This window comes from Leopardus geoffroyi, chromosome A2 (genome assembly GCF_018350155.1).
Source record: "Leopardus geoffroyi isolate Oge1 chromosome A2, O.geoffroyi_Oge1_pat1.0, whole genome shotgun sequence".
Taxonomy (NCBI): Eukaryota; Metazoa; Chordata; class Mammalia; order Carnivora; family Felidae; genus Leopardus; species Leopardus geoffroyi.
In genome coordinates, this window is record NC_059331.1 from 50,227,533 (window position 1) to 50,254,304 (window position 26,772).

General features: G+C 44.9%; 1 protein-coding gene and 1 long non-coding RNA gene across 3 annotated transcripts in view; one reads left to right on the forward strand and one right to left on the reverse strand.

Moving 5' to 3' along the window:
- Nucleotides 1-25,766, reverse strand: part of LOC123605926 — a 799,403-nt gene extending 773,637 nt beyond the window's left edge. For both annotated transcript variants that reach the window (XR_006716009.1, XR_006716008.1), the window contains exon 1: nucleotides 25,683-25,766. This is a non-coding gene — a long non-coding RNA (uncharacterized LOC123605926). The remainder of the gene's footprint in view (nucleotides 1-25,682) is intronic.
- A 462-nt stretch (nucleotides 25,767-26,228) lies between these two features.
- The window catches only part of LMCD1 (LIM and cysteine rich domains 1), a 57,992-nt gene continuing 57,448 nt past the window's right edge, over nucleotides 26,229-26,772 (forward strand). The window contains exon 1 of the mRNA XM_045493623.1: nucleotides 26,229-26,396. Within this exon, the coding sequence (XP_045349579.1) occupies nucleotides 26,355-26,396 (42 nt within the window). The 5' untranslated portion in view covers nucleotides 26,229-26,354. The remainder of the gene's footprint in view (nucleotides 26,397-26,772) is intronic.

Genomic DNA, 26,772 nt, shown 5'->3' on the forward strand with positions numbered 1-26,772 from the left:
AATTTATAGGGCCTGTAAATCAAGAAAATAAAGAACCTGATGCTTTTATTTGCCATTTCAGAGACAATCAATGCTTGTTAACCAATAGTGAGTATGGTTGTGACAGCCCCTAGTATTACCATTAAGTTAAGCAAAATGTCCTGTTGGACTTGTCTTCTGGAGAGGCAGGAGAAAAAAGGGTCGGGAACATTTGTATCACTCTCCAGCCAGGCTTGGGGAGAGAAAGACCCAGGGGATGGGGTGCATAGAACTGAGAATAGAACATAACAGGTTGAGACCCTGGGACCTGGACAACATGGGCCCCTAAATGCAAAGGGGGCTTAGCAGTAAAGGAGACACTGGTGGCCCCAGTGTAACAGCTCCCTTCTCTTTCATCTCTCTCTGTCTCTCTGGGACCCAGCTATAAACATCTTCAAACCATTCATTCCCTCAGGCAGGAGCTGAAGGGCATGCTGGAACACACATGATCGTGATCTCCTGGCACTCTAGTCCACTAGACGGGCCAAGTCTATGATGATGTTGGACAGCACCTACAGTACAGGTTGAATTCTGAGAGTGAGTTGGGCTTTAGGTCCAATCACTTTCCAAACTCCTGGGTAAGCTTCATGACACATCAGTTATGGTCCCATGCAGAACATCTCGTCCCTCACAAGTTGTTAAAGTCAGTACCTTGTGAGGGCTGCCACTGGGCACCAAACACATTTTGGAAGTGAAGTTACAAGATGTTGCACAGATGCAATCAATCAATCAATAAACCATCAGAGAATATTGCCAAGGTACCCATTTACTTCCTAGAATATCATCTTCATATCAACTGGTGATCCCTACCCAAAACGTGAAGTGCTTTTCTCACGGAGGTTATGACTCAGCTGCCTGGCTGTGATGGGTGTGTCTGTCACGCACACTCCAGCCTCATATACCCTCGGTTCTCTTACTTCCTAGGTGCAAAGAGAAAGGGAAACACAGGTCAAGGTGCTACAGAGCAGAAGAAGGACGGAGGAGATGTCTGGGAAGAAAAATGGGGTGCAGAATCACGAGGGAAATGAATGAGAATAAAGGAACAAAGGTGGCAAAGGATGGGGTTGGCATGGAATCAAAGGAGAGGAGGCTAGGCCAAGCTTAGGCAAGATGGTCATTAATGAATATTGGCTTGTCTTCAGTAAAAACGATCTCCTTTGGGAAGTAGTTTGCAAAGTATAGTTCCTATAGGAATAACCAGCATTGCCTAGAATTTGTTGCAGGTACAAATTCTCCGTCTCTAACCTAGACCTACTGCATCAGAAATTCTGGGAGTAGTGCTTAGCAATCTGTATTAACAAAATTCCCAGGAAATTACATGCTAACTTTTGAGAACCACTGCTATTGGGTATCCAGTGCCCATTGTCTCCAGGTTTCAAAGCACTGCCCACCTAGAGAATAACTGGGTTTTGTCTTTATTCTTCTCCCCTCCCCTCATGGAATTGTATGAGCTCTATCTGCCAGGGCTCCCCATTACTACTTTCCGTACTAAGCCACCTAGTTCATATTCAGTTACTAATATTGGTCCCAATTCACCTTTCCCTGTATCTGGTACCCTCTGCCATGAAGCCATGCAGTACCTCCACACAAAAAAGATGTATAACCCTACCCCTTTTCTTTGGGCTTGGTCATAGATCTGCTTTGCCCAAAAGGATGTTAGCAGACATGATACAAGTAGGGGCTTTCAATCTGCTTACGTGGTTGGGCTTTCCCTCTGCTATCCCTATGAAATGAGCTCCCCCAGAAACACTCCACCACTTCAGCCTGCTCCCAGAAGGAACCCATGTAGAGCCGAGCCAAACCAGCCATCTAAGCCAATGCACACACCTGAGTAAAATAAATACTCATTGTTGTATGCCATAAAATTCTGGCTTTATTGGTTACCCAGATAGCTACCCATTACACTGGGGAACAGTGGATTTGGGTGCTAGTCTCCTGGGTGATCTGTGTTCTCTACAACATAAGCCTCCTGACATCCTCATGTCTTATGGCACAGTAGGCCTTGTAAGGAGACAGCAAGGAATACAGTCATCCCCCCTTATCCACATTTACAGTTACTCATGGTAAACTGCAGTACAGAAGCAGGTGATCCTCCTTCTTCATTTAATAGTAGCCTAACGCCACATCACAATGCCCACGTCACTCACTTCATCTCATCATGTATGTATTCTATCATCTCACATCAACACAAGAAGAGCAAGTATAGTATAAAATAATTTGAGAGAAAAAGAGACCACAGTCACATAACTTTTATTATTGTACGTTATCATCATTCTACTGTATAATGAGTTCTTGTGAATTTCTTACTGTGCCTAAGTATCACAAGTAGGTACGTATGTATAAGAAAAAACAGATGGTTGAACCTTGAATCTACTATCTGTGGTTTCAAGCATCCATCGGGGGGGCTTGGAATGTATGTCCAGCAGATAAGGGGGGACTACTGTGTATTTTAAGGAGGATCAGTTTGGGGGATGGGGAGCTCTCCACTTCTCTCAAGCCAACTGAGAGCAGGGCTATTCTATGGCACTACTGGGTCAGCTGATGAAAGAGACACAGAGGACAGGGGGTTCAGAAACAAGATAGAAAGGAAAGACAAGAACAAGTTTGAATGGACAAGAGGCACTGGCTTAAAAGAGAAGGAAGTAACCGGCAATAAATGCCATGTTGGGGCGCCTAGGTGGCTCAGTCTGTTAAACTTCTGACTTCAGCTCAGGTCATGATCTCATTATTCGTGAGTTCCAGCCCTGCATCGGGCTCTGTGCTGACAGCTCGGAGCCTGGAGCCTGCTTTGGATTTTGTGTCTCCCTCTCTCTCCACCTTTCCTCTGCGCACGCTCTCTCTCTCAAAAATAAACATTAAAAAAAATTTTTTTAAATAAATGTCATGTTGTATCCTCATCACCTCCCACTCCCGAGGCCCCCACAGGAAACCTGCAAGTCTCAGCTCCAGGCAAACCTATCTTCACTCATGCCTGCTTCTGATCTCGCCGCCCTGTCCCCTGCCTCTCACTTAGCAAGGCTGAGAGGAGACAGGGCCAGTTTGAGATGCAGCATCCTCTCAGTGGGAGGCGGCTGGGGACTATTTGTATTGAGTGAATTATTCACTCTGGAAGCCAAGTACTCCCACCCGGGCTCTCATACTGCAATTTATTATCCCTGGAGTGCTCTCCTAGGTGGGGTCACAGCAGGGAGATGCCATCCAGGCTTTGCCCTCAGAGCTGCCTGGGAACTTAGACACTGAAAGAGGCAGCTTTTGTAAGGTGCCAGCTGCCATGGTGCAGCCCTGGCTGTGCCGGGAAACCTGAGGTTGCCCTGGTGATCGGCATGCAGCTTCCCCATGTGGCAGATGACACTCACCACAGGCATGGCAGAAGCATTGGTTCTACATGTCAAATCCTGTCAAATGGGGAAATGATTTAAAAAGTGATTTCTGGGTAGCCAGCAGTGGGGAGCTGGCAGTTTCCAGCACTCAGTGACAGTGTCTGAGATATGTTGTGAAACAGCCTCTCTTCTCAACCCCAGTGAATTCGGCGGGCTTGCACTATAGAAATATCAGGCAGGGATGTGGGCTGGCCACAGCTTCCCGGACAGAAAGGGAGGTGGAAGCCAGGGCTGCCGCCTGAGTACTTGCTTTATGCCAGACATTGGGCCAAGTGGTTTACATAAATCACCTTAATTCACCCACTAACTCAGCAAGGTGGTCTCCTTATCCCCATTTTGCAGATAAGAATAGTAAAACTCAGGGAGTCAAGTCCACATCGTTGTTACGTGGACAACCAGGGTTGAAATCCAGACTTAGAAAGCAAATTTGCATTCTTGCTGTAACACACTATAAGGGCTTGTTCATTTTATTAATTGTCACTTTATTATTAACTTCCGGAGAATAAAGACTAGGTCTGTTCTCTCCCTGGGCTAAGTTTACTCACATTGCATCATCTGGTCTTCTCAGTGCTAACGTTATCCTGATTTTACAGATGTAAAAGTAAAGCTCAGAGGAGTTAAGGAACTTGCCTAAGATCACACAGCTAATAAGTGGTAAAGCCAGGACTTGAACAGAAGCCTGATTCCAGAGTCTAAATCTCTGATCAGGTGCCCATTCTTTAGGTCGTGGATGTGTATGCATGATGGCCCAATCACACCAGCTGAGAAGTTGTCACCAAGCAGAAAAAGAGCTCCCTAAAGAAACTAGATTTCTCAGAGTACATCCTTTTTGAGACATATGCCCTTGCTTACATCTGTATTCATGGCAAGCTTGAAACTTCAAAAATACTTTGGTAATGAACTCTACCCCCTCATACAACTGCCCTGACCCCGCCTTTGGAGCTCACCTTTGGAAACACCAGGAATGAAAACAATGATCTGAATGAGTGTCTATAAAAGTAAGTTACTTCTTGGATGAGAAACAATATTGAAAATGTATTCGAAAGGGTCAAAATTCCCCAGCCTGAAAACATCCAAAAATGGAGATAAGAGAGATAAACGAGAAGAAACAGAACCATGTCTATGATAGTTTTCCCCTCATTAATCCTAATTCTTCATGAGTTTGGAGAGACACAGGAGGAGTTTCCATGTGGACACATCAGGGGCTCCCTACCTGAGCTCATATCCTAATAAACCATTTTTTTATTTCAAAATACCTGCTTTTTCTGTTTGGTTTTGCCTGCTTAGCATCCATTCTTTCTTCTGGGAGCAGCATCCTAATGTTCCTGGAGGGGAACTACCATCTCCCACATGTGTTCTGGGGTTTGGGAGGAGACTCTACTCCCCAGCCTCAAAGACACCTGATGTACATAACTCTGGTCTCACCAGTGGGCATGCTCTGTTGCCTTGGCCACAGGGATTGGTTCAGGGCCTGCTCACAGCTCAACCTGGGCCACTCAAGAGGAATCTGAAGCTTCTGGGGGAGTTACCGGGAAGGTCAGCCCTCTGCTCCTGCATGTGTCTGCAGCTGCAGGAGGGGATGGTGGCAGTGGAGACTGCGATGGACACCCTGCCTCACAGAAAAGTTGTGAGATGGGCGGGGACACTGACTCCTGACTATTTGACCTTCTTTTGCCAAAGGAACAGGTGTAACCTCAGCTTTCCCTGTGTGGCCAGATTGGTGCATTAAGAAACCACATTTTGGTTCTTCAAACATGGCTACCAAGACAACCTAACTGATATAATATTAATGAGTAGAATCCAGGAAAGAAGCACAAATGGCCACTCCCTATATCCTAGGGCACTGGACAGGAAATCTAATATTAGCCATGTACCTCCTAAGTCCCGTACCCTGGGCGAACATTTTTCTTATTTTGAGGGCAACCATACCTGCTTCTACCCAAGTGGTCCTTCTTCCTGGAATAATCTCTCTCCTCATTTCCTCCAAGCACACTCCTACCCATCCTGCAAAATTCTCCATCACCCCCTCCTCTAGAGTTAACAGTCACCTCCTCTGGGTTCCCACGATGCCAGCCCACATCTCTGCAGTCACTTCTACCAAATCCTTGTTTTGTATCTGCCTGTATGGTGATTTTTTTATTACCAAATTAAGGGATGTTCAATGTCAAAAAGAAAAAAATCCTAACAATAGGAAATGAGATACAAAGGGAGATAAATTCTCCCTCAATCCAGTGTCTCTCCCTGGAAGTAAACATCATGAACACTCATGAATCCATTCAGATACTGTTGATTGCATTGAGATAAAATGTCTGTCACAAAACACGTGAACTCTCCAAAAACAGGGATTCGGCTTCATTCATTCTGCAGTGGTACTGTGGGTCCACTCTGCCTGGATTCCAAGCCTGGCTCAAATATTTACTAGTCTGCGACTTGGGACAAGTTAATTAAACTCTTTGCACCTCCCTGTCCTCATCTATAAAATGGGACTCACACTGGTTACCTATCTTACCAGGTTCTTGTGAACATTAAATGACTTAATATAAAGTGCTCAGAACAGGGGCTAGCACATGGTATGTGCGGTGTAAATGTGTATCATGACTATGTTAGTCTCCATCTCCAGTGTCTGGCCCTAAACAAAAAGTTCTGAGTAAAGAGTCATTTCTCTGCAGTCTGCACACAGTTAAATGGACTCCACTAATTCTGCTGACTGTCTCTCAGGCAGACTTCTGGCACTTTCTCACTGGCATTTCTTCCCCTTAATAGGATCCACTTTCATCACCACAACTATTTATTGAGTCTTTATCATGGGCCAGGGCATATTTTACCCTCTCAATATTCCTGTTAAAAGTAAGTATTCATGGGGCGTCTGGGTGGCTCAGTGGGTTAAGCGTCTGACTTCGGCTCAGGTCATGGTCTCGCGGTTTGTGAGTTCGAACCCCGCATCAGGCTCTGTGCTGACAGCTCAGAGCCTGGAGCCTGTTTCAGATTCTGTGTCTCCCTCTCTCTCTGCCTCTCCCCCGCTTGTGCTCTGACTCTCTGTCTCTCAAAAATGAACAAATGCAAAAAAAAAATTAAAAGAAAAAAGTACTCACTAGTGTTCATAACAGCATTATTCACTATGGCCAAAATATGGAAACAAGCAAAACATGGAAAAACTTGGTCAAAGTTCCCACAACTAGTAAAAGACATTAAACTCAAGCCTGTCTGACACCTAAGTACACTATCTGCCCAGTATGCCCAGTGTGTTGTAGGTGTTTAATAAATATTTGTTGGATGGACCAGATAATAGAAAGCTCTCATGACACTTTTCCCTTTTGCTATGTTTAATCAATGGCTTCCTGGAAACAGAGATGGCAAATGATAATCAAGTAAAAGTAAAAAAGATGTCAGTACTAACCTTGTTCACTCCAGGGCTCCCAATCCCCAAAGGAAGCAAAATCCTTGGAGCTGCCAGTGAGACACAGTTCTCCAAGAGCAAGCATACAACAACTGCACAAGGTGGTAAGAGCTGGTGGGGGGACATTCCCTTTTCCAGTACATCAGCCACACTGGTTCTTAAAGTCAGTGAGAATCAAAAAATATGGAGATAGGTCCACAGAGCTTTGCTCAAAGAAAAGCTGTCCCTTTACAGATGAAGAAAGTGAAGCCCAGAGACAGAGAGATTAATTCAATGCCCTCCATCCTCTGGTGGTGTAGCAGGGGCTAGAACCAGACCTCACATTCCACAGGTCCACAAACTTGGCAGTAAGAAGACTGTGTAGCCCTGGTACCTTCAGTATACACCAGGTCAAACTGGTCCTCCGTGAATAGCTGTGTGATCTTGAGCAAGTCACTGACTCTCTAGGACACTCAGTTTCTCCACTGATAAAATAAGATGTTAACTCTTCTATTTGGATGAGTAACAAGAACATAAGAAAAAAACAGAAATTATTAAGTAAAATACAGCCAGTGCAATAGAAAAGTAGGCCAAGAAACAAACAATTCACAAAAGAGGGAACATAGTGCCAAAGAAAGATACATGAACTGATGTTCAATATCACTAGTGATCAAGGAAATGCAAATCAAAGCCACAATGGGAGACAAAGTTTTTTTTAAATGTATTAGCTTGGAAAAAAATTTTAAATCTGACAATTCCAAACATTGGATTGGATATAATACAAAAGCTTTCTTATACATTACCATTCAGAGCGAAAATTGGTGCAACCATTTGGAAGAAGTGAGACACATAAGAAAGTTCAAAGGCCACACTGTTAACAAGAGCAAAAGTCTGGCAACCAGCCAAAACCTCATGAGTAGAAGAGTGAATGAATAAACTGGGATATTCCCACAGTGTAATCTTCTAGAACCATCACCATGAATGAGGTACACAGAAGTGCACAATATGGATGGATCTCAGCAAGATATTTATTACACTGAAATTGTGTCAAGTATGGCAGCCTTTTGTATAAAGTTAAAAACAACTAAAATGAAATATACACATACATCTTTATGGATGCATATAGATGCAATACAATTATAAAGAGGAAAGCCAGAGTGTAGTGGAAATGGGGTTCAGGACAAAGATTGCCTCTGTTGGGGTGGCAGGGATGAGATGGGAGAGGGAGTCCTATGGGTAGATATGAGTCCATGTCAATGCCTGAGCTTTAGTTCTAAGTCCAGGGTCGTGAGTTTTCATGGCATTATTAAAACATGGGATTCTGAGCGTGTGTCATGAACCCAGAGTCACTATCCGTTTAGTTCTTTGAAGCTGAGGACCAAGGGTGACAACAGGGATTCCTTCTTGGCAGCGTTGCTAGGAGGATTTAGAACGTATGGCCCAGTGCCTGGGCACCTGCACCGGAACATCCAGATCCTGGCTGGTGGTAGTGGTTGAGTGTACAAGTGGCTTGAGAACAGCTTGAAGTGAGCTAAAGAAAACCAAATTTCACTCCAGCTCCCTCTGCCTCATGGCTCCACTGATTTTGTGAATCAATACAATCTCTCCATCCTCTTGGGCATCTTGCTTTTAAAGATCACATAGCTCTGGGTCATAACAAGACCCAGTTACTTTCAAAAGCTTCAGCCAACGTTCTCTGGAGAGTAACCTCTTCAGAGTGGTGTGACAGGCTTGTATTACCTTCCCTTCAAAAGGACCTCTCATAGTTCGGTCCCTGGCTCTGTCTTCTTGAAGGATTTCACATGGCCAGGACTTTGCTTTAAAAGAAAAACTGGCTTTCAACAGAGGTGGGGGTGGGGGTATGTTGTTGACATTGCTCTCTCACCCCACTGAAGGTAAGAGTTTTCTTTTTCCTCCCACACAACACAAGGAACAGAGAAGTCATTTAAGCCTTATAAATACTGGCAGGCTCAAAAAGCAAGTCGCCAGTCTTAAAAACATGTCTCTGTTTCCTTTGGCTATTCTGCAAATCCAGTCATATTTTCAGATAAGAAGGTAAACAGAGGGTGGAGGAGATTAAGAAGGCCTGTCTTAGGCCAGCATCTTTATAGAGAGACTGCGAGAAGAAATGTTACTGGAGTCTTTCCCTTTCAGGGAAAAGGATAGTAGCTAAACCCATAATAGCCCCCAAACCTAGGAGGGTGGTAGAAGTAGGCACTTCTCTCTGCACCTCCAAGAAAAAACCAGAACACCAGTGAATAGGGTGCCAGACATATTTGTGCCAGATCCCAGTCTCGGGACTTAGAGGCAGGGAACAGGGTGGAAAAGGAAATTGGTAGAGTCTGTAGGGCTGCCTCTATCCACTACTTGGATGGAATTGGCTGCCTGGAGAGGTAATAAGTCCATCATCTCTTTGAAAAAGAAACAAACCCACACCTTGTGGTAAGCTTCTCTTAGCAAGGATGCTGAGGAATGTTCTGAAGGTGATAGAACCAGATCGGAAGCTTGAGGCTGGGGAGATAGGAAGGATACAACAGAAACCCTCTGAAACTAAAGGCAGAAGTTGGCCTAACTCAAGGGTGGGTTCACGGCTTCTACAGTATTCTCAAAGAAACATGTCACCCTAAGAAAGATAATGAACCAACAGACTAGGTGATCTTCAAGGTTTCTGACTCTGTCAAATCCCAGGATCTGTGATCCTTTAGGTCTCTGAATTCAGGGTAAGGCATGTAGATATTTCATGAGACTTAAAGATGTACCCTAAGTGGCATGGGGGCTCCATAAAGGCAAGGATTTCTGTGTGCTTCCTTTACTGTGTTGCACCACTTGCATAGACAACGGTGGTTGGCACATACTTGGGAAACATCTGTTGATTTATGTGCATGAATGAACCCTAGTCAAAGCCTCTACTTCTTTTCCTTTGTGACCCCTGGACAAATGCAGTCTCTCATCTGGCTGGCAGTGGTGATGGCTGGGCCTTGGCAAATGCTCATCTTTGGACCTTATCTGCACAGATTCAAAGAGTCTCCCCCATGATTCTAGTGATAATCTCATCTGGAATCTAATGTCAGCTCCTGATTACTCAGTCTGATGGAGAAACCCTGAAATGTCCCCCTACTTCTAGCCTGGAAAGAAAGGTGTTAACTGTGGCCCTGGACACCAGCTTTATAAAAGGCTTCTGATGCCCCTGACTTCAATCCTTCCCATGTCGCTGATATTGAAACCTAACTGTGTTGATATTTGTCTCTAAGGTAAACAAAGCTTTACAGAGGAAATGTTTGGAACTAGAGATTCCTGTTTGCTCCAAGTTTGGACTAATGGCCGGAATAATGAACATTTCCATTCATTTCCTTTTAAAGTACCACTGATAATGTAGCTAAGTGGAGAGTCCTAAACCATTCCTATTGGTCACTTACCAAAAACAGTTTCTGAAATACAATCGATACTTCCCACCCCTGTGGAATTTCATAGAGAGAAGGCCAAGAACTATTCCTGTGTGAAGGCCTCAAGACCCTGAGAGGAAGAGCAAGGAGAGAAGGGGGAAAGAAGAGAAGGTTAAAAAACGAGAGAGTGACAAATAGCAGTGGCTAATCTGAATTGTTAATCTCCACTCTGATTATGGGCCTGTCACAAAATTAAGCCTTTTAAATACATTAACTCATTAAGCCCTTTCAACAGGTTCTATTTACCCCATTATAGATGGGAAAACTGAGGCCCAGAGACTTGCTCAAGGTCACACAGCACAGGTGTGACCAAGCTGGGATTTGTACGAAAGCCTGTGCTCTTAACCACTGGCTTGCACTGTCTCTCTTTATGCCCCAATTCTGCTCCTCTTTCTCTTTACCGTGTGTTTCCTTCACCACCTATGAGGATGGTTTGACTTAAACAGTGACTCAGAGCCTGGAGAGAAGAAAAAGCAAGCCTATGAAACAGGGCACTCAGGGTGGTTCTATATGGGTGGGTTGTAGATTGCAAAAGCTAGAGATAGAAGTGGAGCTTTGTGGGTAGGCCAGGGAGCTTGACCAGGGCCAGGGCAGGATTTGATGTGGAGGAAAAGCGTGGCCAGGACTGTGTGTTGGAAACACACGCTGATTGTGGCGTGCCAACCCTCAATGGGCCCCGAGCAAGACAGACACCGCTGCATTGAGGAAGCTGTCTGGCCCACGGCATTCCCGGAAGGGGCGAGCCTGGCAAACCTCAGCCTCGTAACCCAGTCTGGGAAGCCGGCCCCTGTTGGGTTTGGCAAGGAGGCGTTTGTGAGCTCAGCAGGAGAGAATGCGGAGTGTCACTGGTTTAGAGAGGAAAAGAATCTGCTGCACCAAGATGACAGCTGGGCCATCGCACAGAAAGACTTGGCAGTGTGTCTGGGCTACCTTTGTTTCTAACACGTGTGGTATCACATCCGAACCAGAGTCAGGCTCCTCCATGGTACCTGGAGGCGTAAAGCTCTGAAAATGATCTCTGTGAATCTCGTTACCCCGAGTGTGGTCCAGAGACCAGCTGTGTGGGCATACCCGGGAGCTCATCAGGGATGCAGATTCTCAGGCTCCACCCAGGCCTGCTGAATCAGAATCTTTAAAGTCTGAGAGGTGCTGTCCTAGATATGCCCTGACCTAGGATCAGAATCTCTGGAGCTACATTTCTCAAATCTGCCTGACATATAAGCTCCCCAGGTGAATCAGATACAGGCTGAAGTTTGGGAACCAACACAGGAAACCTGTGAAATGTCATAAGGCATTGAAGCCTCATCTCTCAAATGCCTCCCTGACCCAGAAAATTCCCTCTGAGCTAGCATGGAAAATATCATTAGTTGATTTGCAGTCCATCTACTTGTAAAAAAGGATTTATGACAGTTCGTGAACAGAGAAGATGGTTAGTGAAGCAGCATCACAGACTGGATTGCAGGGAAACTCCACCAGCCCACAACCCACTAAACACCTTTCTCCATACGTGCGGCATGACAGAGCCTAAAATCCCGCCGCTGGGTTTATCCCTGTGCTTCTTTTTAAAATTATAAGTTTTCCTTGGAGGAAAAGGCATTTTTACGTTCAGAGTAAATTGCTGATGACTTTTCAAAGCCTGCTTTCCTGATGGCAATCTGTGAGCAAGTTCTGTCATTCTACCTCCAAAGAAAATCTCTAGGGTTCCACTTCTCTCCACCTCCACAGTGGCACTGGGTCTCACCTGCAAAGACCTGACAAGACCTTCCCACATGGTCTATTTCTGCTTCTGTCCCCTCTGATCTCTGTTCCACACAACTCTCAAGGCAGTCACTGAAGAAGGGAAATCACATCATGTCACATCCCAGCCTAAAGCCAAAACCTGCTGTATCAGTTTCCTTCAGCTTCTGTAACAAATTATCACAAACATGGTGGCTTAAAACAATAAAATTTATTATCTCACAGTTCTGGAGACCAGAAGTCCAAAATCTGTATCACTGGGTTGAAATCAGCATGTTGGCAGGGCCATGCCCTGGAGACTCTAGAGGACAATCTGTTCTTTGCCTCTGGCAGCTTGTGGAGGCTATCTGCCTTCCTTGGCTTGTGGCCACATCACTCCAATCTCTGCCTCCATGGTCAAAATGCATTGTCCTCTTCTGTCTGTCCACTTTCTCACTGCCTCCATCTTTATAGAAATACATGTGATGGGGGCACCTGGGTGGCTTAGTCAGTTGAACATCCAATTTCGGCTCAGGTCATGATCTCCCTGTCTGTGAGTTCAAGCCCCGTGTCGGGCTCTGTGCTGACAGCTCAGAGCCTGGAGCCTGCTTCGGATTCTGCGTCTCCCCCTCTCTCTCTGCCCCTACCCCGCTCATGTTCTGTCTCTCTCTCTGTCAAAAATAAATAAACATTAAAAAAAAAAAAAAAAGAAAGAAGTACATATGATGGCACCCAGGACCACGTGGATAGTCCAGGATAATCTCCCCATCTCAAGATCCTGAATTTAACCACATCTGTAAAGTCTGTTTTTGTCATATCAGATAAAGGGGACAGTTCCAGGACTAGGGTGTGCCTATCTCTGGGGATCAATCGGACTACCACACTGTCTTTCCATTGCACTTGATGAAATCCAAAGTCTGTACTGTGGCCCCTAAGGTCTCATGTGACCTGGCCCCAATCCAACTCTGAGACCTTCTCCTGCTCCACTTTCCTCATTTTCCAGCCCATTCCTCTGGTCTGCTTTTAGATCTTAAAGTAAGTACGTCCCTGCCACAGAGCCTTTGGTCTTGCTGTTTCTTTTGCCTGCAGCGTTACCACTCTGGGCCTCATTTGCTGGATGAATGAATGCATAAATCAATGAGTGAGTGTCTTATTCCTAAAAACTCAGGTAACAAGATGATGGGGAAAGTGGAAACAGCAGCATGGGCAGAAATGAACTTCACCTACCTCTCAATTTTTCCTAGAAATTATTTGGCTAAAGATGCTTCACCTACTCTTTTTTCAGTTGCCAAACACTTCAAAATACCCACACCTCTTAGGCACCGGAGGCTCCCTAGAAAGGAGGTGCCTTAGATGGTTGTAGCCAAGGTGGAACCGGGCATCGATAGGAATAATATCACACGGAACCATCCCCACTCTCCTCATTCTTGAAGAAATAAGACAGTCCAGGGTACACAAAGCTATTTTGACTTCCAGCAACAATTTCGATGATGTTTCTTCTACTGGTCAGTGAATGTTCACTGTTGATTTTAGTGGCAATTTTACAAAGGCCACTGCTAATGGCTGCATCCTGCCCTGGAGACAGCATGCCTGCCAGTGGTTAAATGACCTTTAATTATCTCCTGATTCTGAGAGAAGGTCTATCATTAAGTGGAATTTCTTGCATGCTATTATGATGAAAATGTAAACAGAAGTTCTTTCTGCCCCAGAAAGAAGTAGTCTGAGTTCCATATAGTTATATAAATCAATAGTGGTCACTACATTATAGGTAGTAGGTAGTCTAGATTGACCAACTCATTTTCTTTTTAAAAAAATTTTTTTAACATTTATTTATTATTGAGAGACAGAGACAGAGCATGAGCATGGGAGGGGCAGAGAGAGGAGAAGACACAGAATCCGAAGCAGGCTCCAGGCTCTGAGCTGTCAGCACAGAGCCCGATGCGGGGCTTGAACTCACAAACTGCAAGATCATGACCTGAACTGAAGTTGTACACTCAACCGACTGAGCCACCCAGGCGCCCCTGATCAACTCATTTCCTTCCAGTTTTCCCAGGTCTTTCTCCACTAGCACTTTAAATCCTGAATCCCAGGAAACCCCTTAGTCTCAGATACACTGGGATGACTGATTGCCCTAGTGGTAGCTAACAGGCCTACCTACCCCTAACACTTGTGGGACATAAGGAAAAACGGTATAAGTAGAGGCCCATGGGGTGTATGTCTAAATATACACAAGTTATAAATCAAGCTAACATACTGCTAAATAAAAATATATTCTATCCTCCTACCCGACAATTCTTCAAAACAACCTAGAAGGCTGAGTTTGAGTTCCCAGCTCTTGGACTTCCCTCTGGTTTCTGGCCTGTCACCACCTTCTCTTTCTGCTCCTAGCTCTGCCCCACACCCCAAGGGGTCTTGCTTAAATAAGTGAAGATACTCAAACTCCATCCACATCCCATAAGCAACCACCTCTTGGTTTCCTCCTGGGCCTAGGGGTAAAGTGTGACAAGATTCATCCTTGGAGGAGAATGGCCCTAGGGCAGAGGCCCACTCTGTTCTACAAATGAGACTGGGGTCATTTACGAAGAGAATTCTGGGGTCCATGGAACCTAAGCCTGGCCTGAAAGGAATGGACCTGAAAGGGAGGACCAGGACCAGACGGGGTTTCAGGATAGGAGCCACTCTTGCCTGCTGGCAGTCATCACTCACTAGAGTCCCCTTGACATTAGAAACGATGGGTTAATTTCCAATTTCCATATACACCACCAGGGCCTCCTGGGCACAGGTTAGAGTTGTTCAACCAGGAGAAATAAAGTTTGAGCAAAACGTTACAGATGCCCTGAGACTGTTCCTAGAAAGAACTGAGGTCATCAGTAGAGAAAACAAAATCATAGGACAGTAGGGAAAAGAAGTCCTGTATCAAAGAGGAATAACTACTTAAAAAATACGGCTCTCTTGCCTGGAGATTGATAAGTGTCTGCCAGAGAGGGGAGACTGGGAGTTTGAGTGTCATCCTTCTGAGTCCATACTAATGCAGGATTTCTGTTTTCCTTCAGGGGATTTAATAGATGATGCAGACTGATCCAAATATCAGTGCATGCTGAAAATTACCTGTCTGTTCCTGCAGTCTTGATCATGTGAGTATAGCAAGTATCAGGCAGCCAGTATTACAAAATTAACCGCACAGAAGTGATAGGATGATGATATGAGATGGTGGAAAAGATCACCAAGTTAGAAAACACGGAGGTCTTAGTTAAAAGCATAGTGTCAGATAAGTTGGGTTTAGATAATTCCTCTGCCAATTAATAACGGTGAGACTGCAAGTGAGTTACTTTGCATATTTGAACCTTGTTTTTAACCCCTAAGCAAAATCAGGATCTAAATAGCACCTATTACATGCGACTGGTATGAGTATTAATTCAGATAAAGCGTATTAGGAACCCAACCATTGTCTCTAACATTCTAAGTATTCCAAAATATTGCTTACTAGGAGAAATGATGGTAGGGGTGCCGCTGATGGTAAAGGCTGGATTGCACTGGTAGAATACTACTAGTTAGTGTCCAGAAGAAGTAATACTACTGTAGTAATACAGAAGAGAGGCAGATTACATGGACTCTGAGGCTCACGGTTCTTGGGTCTAGAAAGGAAATTCTTCAAAGATAATTAAGATACTTAAGAATAAGGGGATGATGTATGGACTACACCTGTGGCAACTGCGGAATACCAAACAGGACTGACAGGGAGACACAAGGAAGCATGACTCACGCATACCTTCACTGAGAATACATGGCACAAACTTAGTGTCAGTGAGCCCGGAATCATCTCAGACCACGTGGGGGACACCAAGAGAAGTTGCTGAGGGAGCTCGCTGTTGTATTCACAGTTGTACAGACTCGAGCTGAGTCATCACAGCAGTTCAGTAATATCTCAAGTGATAGAAGACAGATCACTCACTGGCAAGCCTGAATCAGCACCAGGGCAAGCAACTATCCCCATCCGTGGCCAAACTTAGGTACCACTCAATGTGCAGATGAATCATTTCTAAATTTAGCACAAAGATTTCCAAATTATCCCAATATGATCTAACATCTGGATGGGAGATATTTATTATTGAGTTCGTGTTCGAGGAGGGGACATAAGGAGAGAGAAAAAATAGAGAGAAGGCTATGTTCTCTAAGAAAACTATTTTCTTTTGAAATAGGGGACTATTTTTGCAAAAATGACTGACTCACATTATTTTTTCATCACTGAAAAGGAAAGAGAGCATGTGTAATGGATTGCTTTACACTAAATAAAGACATCCTGTGGACATGAGGCTTTCTAATTCCGTTTTATATTATTCTAGCTACATTTAAAATGCACATACGAGCATAAGATTGATTCATTTCTGCGTTGGATTGCCTAAGGTCTTTCTACTGTTACAAATAACTTCCCGCAAAGCTTTCTCATGCCTTCTGGGATGCAGGAACAGAGTTCACCCCAAGATGCTCTCTGACCTGATCACCCCAAGTTCTTGCTCTTTTTCCCATGGGCTGTGAGGCTCAATGCAGAGCTCTTGGTTCTTTGGGAGTAGAGTAGGAAGGTCCAAAGGCTCTCTTTGCCCTGGCTTCTCAACACCTTTTGTTACAGAGTTTCCACTTCCTGGGCACAAAGGGGGAAAACATTCATGGTTATTTCCATGAGCTCTAGAATCAGACAGAATGGTGTTCAAGTCCTGGCTCTGCCAATTCACTCTATGTGACCAACAAACAAGGTGTTTATCCTCTTGTGAGCCTCAACTGCCTCATCTGTGAAGTGGGAATATGTAGAGACACTAACTCAGGAAAGATTAGGTGTTGTCTCAGTGGCTATCTACATCGCAAGGGCTCCACAAAGCTAGCTCTTATTCTTTCTAATGGAAGAGTGTTTGGAGTTACGTATTTAGACACCCAGGAAGTTAAGCCACCGGGATCTGATGTTTTAGGTAATGGAAAACTGTAATCTCCAGCCAAACTGAACTTCTTTTGCCTCAGGGTTCATGCTTTTCCTATCATAATGCTCCCCATTCATCACCTTTTGTTGCAATTGCTTGTTTAGCATCTCTTTTTCCCAGGAGACTTGATTCTGTGAATCTGTTTTCACTGTGCATGTCTGACACCCAGGAGAGCTCTTGGTACAGAAAGAGATGTGCAAGAGTCATTCAGTGAATGAAAGACTGAACAACCAATGAACCAATGAAATGACTAACTGATAGAACCACAGACCAAATGACTGAATGATCAACTGAGTGATCAAATGAACGAATGAATGAACTAATGAATGAATGACTGACATTGGTCATGTAAATTCAACAGGATGTGAAAATACTTTCCTGAGGCACCTGGGTGGCTCAGTCGGTTAAGTGTCTGACTCTTGGTTTGGGCTCAGGTCATGATCTCACAGTTTGTGAGTTCGAGCCCCACATCCGGCTCTGTGCTGACAGCATGGAGGCTGCCTGGCATTCTTTCTCTCTCTCTCTCTCTCTCTCTCTCTCTCTGCTCCTCCCCTGCTTGCTCACTCTTTCTCTCTCGCTCTCAAAATAAATAAATAAACTTAAAAAAAATAAATTTAAGATCTCGTGGTTTCGTGAGTTCAAGCCTCGCATCAGGCTCTGCTCTGGAAGTCTGTAGGGGAGAAGACCTGTGAACATATGACAGACCCTGCTTGGGATTCTGTGTCTTTCTCTCTCTCTGCCCATCCCCCGCTCACACTGTCTCTGTCTCTCTCAAAACAAATAAATAAACTTAAAAAAATTTTTTTTTAATTTTTTTTTTCAACGTTTATTTATTTTTGGGACAGAGAGAGACAGAGCATGAACGGGGGAGGGGCAGAGAGAGAGGGAGACACAGAATCGGAAACAGGCTCCAGGCTCTGAGCCGTCAGCCCAGAGCCCGACGCGGGGCTCGAACTCACGGACAGCGAGATCGTGACCTGGCTGAAGTCGGACGCTTAACCGACTGCGCCACCCAGGCGCCCCAAAAATTAAAAAAAAAAAAGAAAATACTTTCCTAGTGTGACAAAAGATGAGACTACTAAATAAAGAATTTAAACTTGGAAAAGTAAGGTCTTTAGGGGGATACAGAACACCTGTTTTTTATATCTCAGAGTTCAATTCACCCACCCCCACCAACGATAGGATGGGTGGTAATACCCTACTGAAAAACATTACTCATTCCACACTCACACGGCCCTTAAATTGTACATCCTTCCCACCCTCCATCATAATCCAGAATCTGTTTGACAGTTTCTGGTCTCAGCGTGTCTATCTGTGTCAGATGACATCATGGCCAAACCATGTGTCTTGGGCTGTGAAAACAACTTGGGAAATCAACAGGAAGCCCCAGATCTTCCAATGCCTAATTTCTGATAACTAAGAATCTTTCCTGAAATCTCCCATCTACCGTTTTCTTCTCAGTGAGCTCATCTAGTCTTTCCAGAAAGGCTGATCAGTGGCAAGGCATTGCTGGACTTCGTCAGGGGGATTTGGTGTCTTCATACCTTGTTCATCAGCCACAGGACACACTCATCTTTCAAGAGTTCTGGAATTCTGCCCATGGATGTCTGAACACTCCACTGCAATCCCAAAGGACCTCTTAGAATGTACATGTTTAGCCACAGAGGATCCAAACTGTTTTTAAATTAAAACCTGCCTCCCATGAACATACTTAAAATGACCGTTGAACAGTATTGTGACAGTCCTATCATCCTCCTAAGAATCTGTGATTGTAACAAAATACATGGAACACTCATTTAATGCCCTTTTCCTGGTGTAAGGGAGTGGGGGGTGGGAAAACTCCCAAATCCAGGCTGATGACAATGTTAAAGGTCACTAGGAATATTTTCTAAGAGAACCAAGCATGGTAACCACTTGCCTAGAAATTAGTTAAAAAGTAATTATACAGTTACCACACCTTTTCCATGCTGGGCAAGAGATTGAATACTTGGTACATACATTAGCACATTTAATCTGCCTAGGAATCCTAGGATATTGGTATCACTGTTTCCATTTATAGATAGGTAAATTGAGGTTCTCAGTGGGTGTCCATGCAGGGATTTGAACCAAATGCCCCTGACTTCAAAGCTGATGCTCTTACCCCTCCACAGGTTGCAACACAGTTACCAACATAGGGGAAAGGATGGCTATTGACAAAGTGGAATGGAATGGTGGAATGTAACTGGGGCCAGATAAAATAGTCCCTAAAGTCTGGGGGAGAGAAGACCTATGAACACATGACAACAGTTTTCTAACAGATCAACTGTCACTATTCAAGAAAGAGAGAGCCCTTCAAAGACATTGCAAAGGCTAGAAAAAACATGTAGGTAACAGCTCTAGGAAGGCAGATGTCAGCCAAGGTAACACAGAACCTTCTAACAATGAGAGATGTCCCAAACTGCCAGATTGGCCCAGTAAGAGCATGTGTTCTCGGACATGGAAAGCATCCAAGCAGAGGGTAGGTGCCGCATGGGTGGGGATGGGAACTTGGAGGTTCTGGCCCTCTTGTTTTTTTGGGGGGTAGATGCCCACTCATCAGCTGACAAGTTTACCCTTGCCTGCACCTGATCACCATGTGCAAGTAAAACAATGCAGAAACAGTCTAATGCAAGTTTCATCTCTGAGGCTAAAGAAAGGAATAGCAGGGAACTGTTACTCTGAATCTATTTGTGGATTTGAAGACATTCCAAGGGACAGAAAACTTGGGAAAGGAAGGAAACCATGGGTATTAATTACTTTGTATCAAGCAATGGGTTGGGTGCTTTGCACATGCCCCCTCATAAAGCATGGTGCTACCCTCTGGAAGTAGGGCTGATCATTTCCATCTTACAGCTAAAGCAGTCTAAGAGAACAGTTAATTTGCCCACAGCCACATAGCTAGTAAGTAGTATAATCAGGGCTCAAACTCAGGATATTGGTATCACTGTTTCCATTTTACAGATAGGTAAGTTAAGGTTCCAAACCCTCACTCTTTTCTCAACAGTTTTCTGCCAAACCCAGCAGCAAGAGAAGCATTTTGCTGCATCTTGGCTGCAAAGTTGATGCAGGTCAGCAAATTACAGCAATTCAAGAGGGTCTACCTCAGTAAAGGGCTCCAAGTCCCCCAGCGTCTCACATTCAAGCCTTGTCCCCAAAGACACAAGACTGGCTTTATGTCAGCTGGAACCCTGGCATGGGAACAGAACATTTGGAAGAGCCGTCAGGCGTAGACCAAACTTTTGCATATGACCCACATTCATTCCTCACAATGAGCCCCACTGTGACACAGGAGAGGGCCTAGGCACAAGGGAGTTATGCACCTAAAGCCACTGTCAATGGCCATGGGCAGCCTCCTCTTCATGACCCTAGAGCAGCTGTGGCAGTCTTGCCCTGGGGAAGGCCCCCAAATTTGTCTTGTTTCTCCCAACACCTCCAACTGGTCTTCCTATTCTAAGCGTTTGCAAAGCTCCAAATCATTTTAACTAATTCACATGCCAAGAGCAGAAAAGACCACATGAGAAACCCAGAGGGTGTTCTGTATCTCAACAACCCAGCAAAGGCTACAATGAGATCATCTCTAAAATCCACTCTGTTTCAGTACAGGTTAGGGCCCTGGCTAGACACACTTGAAGGGGTGACTGAAGGAAATTTAATAAAGGCACTCTCAGTGAAGGAGACAACAAAGTTCAAAGGACTCACTTGAGAAGAGGAAGCACCCTGAGGCCAGGGACAGCAGGAAGCAGGGACCACGCCCAGGCCTGAAGCAGCCACGGGAGAGAGCTGTCCCCAGGCTGACAGGAGCTGTGGCTGTAGGTAGAAGAGCATGACCATCTCTAAAATCCAGGCCAACAAGGCGGAAGAGGGGAGATTAAATACACACACCCCTGATCTCCTACCAGTCTCCTGCTTCCAGGAAGACAGCAAAGGGGCCCGAGAGTGGAGACCCATATGAGTCTCCAGGTACAGAGCAAAGAGTGGATATGGAAGAAAACACAAAAAATACCCATTACAATCCTGAAAGGTGAGGAGCCCATTCTCCCCGCCTTAGTCCAAGCTAAGCCCTTACTGTAAAGCCAGACATCTTGTGAGTGATCCCAGTCGGGTTTGGATCCTAACTGGCTATGAGGCTTTAAGCAGCTTAAATAACCCAGCGGGGCTCCATTCTCTTACCAGCAAATAGGCAAATACATTGTCCGAATGCCTGCACCCATCCCTGTGACAGAGCTAAAACACATGCAGAGATTTTCTGGGTCTAAATCCTGGCTCTTCACACTCTCTCACTGACCTGGCAAATAAAGGGAAGGGCTCCATTGCACCATCAAGTGGGATATGTATCTGATATTCAGAGCAAATTTATCGCTGCCTCCTAGTAAATAACACATTTGAGTCACAAGTGGCCTTAGAGATGATGGCCAGCCATATCATTTTAGGAGAGCTAGGATCAAAATGTAGGGCTCTGGACTCCTGATCCAGTGCTCCTTCACAATGGATAGATTCTCCTTGGGTCCTTCACAGTCCCAGTCAAAGTTAGGCTACAAAGCAGGAGAATGCTTGGGTCCAAAAACCATGTTTTGTTTTTATCCAGATGTTTTGACCTTATAGACAAAGCCTTTCCTGATCTAGGAATCCATCCAAAAATCTGGAAAAAATTAGACAGTTATTCTAAAATTAAAGTCACTGTAAGAATGGCAGGAAATAAACCAAAATATTTAAGTTGTGAACAAGTCATATATACTTGGTATAAATGATGGTCCAAGTTGATACAAATTAAAACATGTAAGTGGTTCATGGTATATTTGTATCAATTAATATTAATATATTAAAATATATCATATGGTTCAGGGATTATTTGTATCAATCAATTATTGCACATCAAAATACATCAGGTGACTCATGGATTATTTATATATACCTATTCTTGGGTGCTGGGTGTTTTAATGAACACAATAGGTCTAAAAACTCATAACCAAATAGAAGCCATCACTCATGTTTGCATACTAAAACAACTAAGCCACACCTGCTACAATGTAACAATAAAAACATCATCATTGTGAGCCATTAATTATTGGCAAGTTCCTAAAGTGTCTGGCATGAAGCCAAAAGATCTGGATTCAAGGTTTGCTTGGCTTCTTTCTACCTTTGTGACTTTGGCTAAATCACTTGCCCTTCCCAGTGTAAGTAGAGTAGAGTTGAAACAGAGTAGACCAGACATGTAGTTATTGGTTTTCAGACCCTTGGTCTTTCCACCTGATAACAAGCTAGGTCTCTGTTAGTACCTTTTGGGCATCCTTGCTGTGAATTAAATAGTAAATCAGATACTGTCATTCCCTGCCCTTGCTTAAAACTCTGTAACTGCTCTGTTCAATAGGGTAGCCACTGCCCACAAGCGACTACTAAGCATTTGTAGTGTGGTTAATCTCAACACAGGTGTACTGCAAGTATAAAACACACACCAGATTTCAAAGACACAGTACCAAAAAAAGAATGTAAAATATCTCAGTAATACTGTATATCAATCACAGGTAGAAATGACAACCTTCTGGATATACTGGGTTAACTAAAACATGTTATAAATAGTTCACCCATTTCCTTTTACCTTTTTTTCATGTGGCTACTAGAAATGTTTAAATGACTTAGTTGACCCACATTATGTCTCACATGGAAAGCACTGACCTATAATTTCCCACTCTTCCCAGAAAAGAATTTAGCCTCCATAGCAAGGTCCAATGTGATCCAGTTACCAAATACCTCTCAGGTCCCCTGATGTATTCTCCCTGTCCCTCACTGCCCTCCAACCACAGCAACCTTATGATCTCTCAGACACAGAAAACCTGTACCCCCCTTAGAGTCTTTTCACTTATGACTCCATCCTTCTGAAATGTTCTTTCCATGGAGACTCTACTCACGGCTGACTCATTCTCCTTCTTCAGGTCTTAGCTCACATGATCCCTTCAGTCAGGCCTTCCTGGACCATCTGACGTGAAAGGACCACATATCCAGTGAATGTCTTTTCCATGTACTTCCTCCAAGGCAATCACTGCCATCCTCAATTACCTTATCTAATTATCTGTTCACCTGATTAATGCCTGTCTCCCTCCACTAGAATAGAAGCTGTGTGAGGGCAGGAACCTTTTCTGTCTTATTCATGGTGTGCCATATCTCAGCTCAGGGCCTCCTAACCCATTGTAGTTCTCAGTTCAATGTTTGTCGAATGAATGAATGAGTGAACAATGAAAAGGGCAGGAGACAGAGTGAAAAATCCCAGTTAGGACAAACCCATTGGTAATGACAATAACAACAACACCATTTTCAAGTGCTTAACTTTTCCCCCATAATCAATCCTTAAGATTCATTTGAGAGGTAAAGCAGTACAGTTGAAAGGACACAGTTTGGAGTTAGAAATCCAGAGTTCAAATTTTAGCTCTGCCACTTACTGGCTATGTGACCCTGGATAGAGCTTGACTGTCCAATATCTCCATTTTTCTCCCAGAAAAATAATTAGAATTATTATGGAATAATTAGAAGTATTCTGTGATTGTCTTGAAGTTCAAGTAAGAGAAGAACTTTGTCAGCTGGAGAGCTCCAATGATGTTTATGACACCAAAACATTCTTGAAAAGGAAGGATTAGTTTATGTACCTGGGGTGTCCCCAGTACCCAGCACAGGGCTTGGCTAAGGCAGGTGCCCCCAAATTGCTTGAAGGATGAATGAAGCTTCTAATAAGCCCTAGCACCACAAAGCAATGAGCATTGGGAAAATCAGATCTCTCACTGTTCCTACCTAGAAATGACAGTCCACTTTCTTCCAAACAGAAGCAAAAGGATCTCAGAGCTACAGTGAAGCTGAGGTGTAATGGTCACATTTCCTCCTTTTTCCAGAACAGTCCAAAAATATAATAGTCTGTCCAGCTATCCAGCCAAGACTCTGAACTATAGGTCCCCTGGAACATTTGGCTCAAGAGAAGGGTTTGAAGAGTCAAAGTCAGCATCTTTAGCTGGGGACAGAATAAGTACTAAGCAGGGACTGGGGGGGGGGGGGGGGTGCCTTTCTGCCCACAACAGGTTATTTTCCAGAAAAAAGAGACTGAGCCACCCCAAGCAGTAGCTCCTGATTCTCACAAGAGCCACAATATCTGCCTCCTTAAATGACACTGGGGCCAAGGGTAAAAATATGGAGAGGAAGAGGGTCATGTGTTTGGAGCTATACAGTGTTAAAGTTAATACAATTAGAATTATTCCATGAAACAATAATTTCTCAAGATGGGGCAAAAGGGTGGCTGGGAAAGGAGAAATGACTTCACTGAGAAGGCTTCTGCCCAGTTTGCGAGGGATAAAGCCTGTCTTTGTTATTCTCCTGGCTTCTGTTCCCGTAACTCTGAAATACAAAGGCTTCTGGCATGACATCCCAGTTCAGCACTTTTGTTCCTAGGATTTGCTACTGAATGGGCTATTCACATGGAAACTCTTTCAGGCCAGTCTTCTGTTGGCCACCGTTTATTTATACACGGGTTTACTGTGCAGCCCACCTTGGAAGTTTGGACAAACTAAACCAGGTGTAGCACTGCACCGTTTCTTCCTAGCCCTGCCTGCCTGCTCAAAGCTGATTAAAAGACAGAACCCAACCTGCATTCATTCAACACATGTGTTCCAAGTGTCTGTCACATGCTAGGTGTTGGGACTACAGCTGGGAGCAAGCAAGACAAACATCAATTCCAGCAGATCCACGAAGGAGGAAAATGGGGAATCACGAACAGAAAGCCAGCCTTTTCCAGGAATGTAAAAAAGGAATCCTAGTTTGGGATCATTGGTTAAGATTTGGGATTGCTGGGGATGATGATGATATGTTAACAACCAAACTGGAGGAGGTTTTAAGAAGGAAAGTATCTCCAATAAGAAAGGAAGCCCTAGAATGTGACCTGCAGCTCCCCCATCCTCCCAAATAAGTCACATAAAGTACTTTGAGACCACTCCCCCCCCCCCACCCTTTCAGTCTCCCTGCAACCTGGTTTATGTTAGCCCACCTGAGTCCTGGTAGAAGAGGGTACTCATTTCTGGCAGCGAGTTACAGGACCGAAAACCTCACGAAACAGCAGTATTCTCCCCAGGGTAAAAAGGGGTTGGGATTTAGTCCTCTGTCTGGGCAGGGAAAATGCCCCCAGGACCCCAGGTTTGTAGAACCCGCTTAATAGAGATGTGGAGTTATAGGCACACAGCACGGCACTGCGAGGGAAGACCTGGCTGATAATGTCTTACAGGACCTGTTATGCTAGACGTGGCCAGACACTTTACCCCACGGATGTGAGAAATCCACAGATGGAAGCTTGCTGGTCCAGATCTCCATAACCCAATTGTCTGAGTTTAACTAGAATTTCCTGGTTTATGGCTTGCTACAATCCCATGCCCCTTCTGCCCAGGTAAGCGCTCACTCTCACTAACTCAGATTTTAAAGCCTTGCTGAAGAGTTCAACTTTGGACCAGTTATCCTCTCTGATCCTGTGTCCTCAAGTACCAAATGCGAGTGAAAATCACCGTCATTATCATCACGGCAACAAGAACACCTTAAGTACTCACGAAACTAGAAAGAAAATGTGCATCTCAGCCCTTATTTAAAATCAGAATTGTATTCTCCTCCTCGCTGAATTGGGAGGGTGTACTCTAACACAACTTATGGAAGGCACATTCATATAATTTAGAAACCTCCATTTAAAAACAAAAACAAAAACAAAAAAACAAAAAACAACTTAACTCCGCTGGACTCTCACCTCTTGTCTGCTCACTGGAGGTAGGACTTGCCCGGGTTGGGGAAAGTTAGCAGGCCCAGTCGGTGAGGCTGAATACCACCTGCCTCCCCCGCCTCGCCCCGCAACACCCCCCCCCCCCCGCCCGCGCCCTCCAGAACAAGGCAGAAAGGGTGGGAAGGGGAACACGCTCAGCATTTATTTTTGGACCCAGCTCACTAAAAATACCTCGGCCTACCAGTTTGATCACTCTCCCCTCTGACCTGAATGGATCGCGGGCCCAGCAGCCCGCCCCACCCTCTGCCCGTTGTCCTTTAAAGGAGAAGGGCGTGGGGACGGATTCCTGCCCCTCACTCGAGGGACTGATGAGAGCCGCCCGGACGGGCAGGGACCGCGGCCGCACTGACGTCAGGGCAGCGCTCGCGCCGCAGCAGCCGCCCAGCGCGGCCCTGGCCGCCCAGAGGGAGGGGGTTGAGCCGCGCGCTGCGATTGGCTGGCTGAGCGCGAGCGCTCGCGAGGATTGGCTGGCGCGGTTTTAGAGGGAGTCCCGCTCTCCAATTAAAGGACCTCGCGGCGCCGGGCTGAGCGCAGAGCTCCCCCTGGGCCCGCGAACCTGGCCATTCAGCCAGCGCTGTCCCCGCTGCGCGCCCTAGCGCCTCTGCCGAGAAGCCAGGCGCTGTTCCTGCACCACAGAAGATGGCAAAGGTGGCTAAGGACCTCAACCCAGGAGTTCAGAAGGTGAGCTGCTATCTGTCTGTACTTAACCCACATTCTACCTTTTCCTTGTGCCCCTCTCCCAGGTTTCGCGGAGACTTCCCCAGACGTAAGTAGAAGGAAATTCATTAAATTCCAAGACTTCCCAGAAAACAAGTTGGGAATACATATTTGAGCCAACAGGCACACACCCTAAAACTTACTCTTAAAAGCCATTGTGTAAAGTATTTGCAAAGAATCTTAGTTCTTCGGTGATGCTAATTAAAATTTAAATAAAACTTTTTTTTTCTTTTTAAGAGTAATTCTATTGTCTGAAACGAGGGGGAAAAAAAACCCTACCTCCTCCCACCCCATCTTCCACCTCCCGGAATTGAGGTGAAGGCTTGGGGGAGAGTAACAT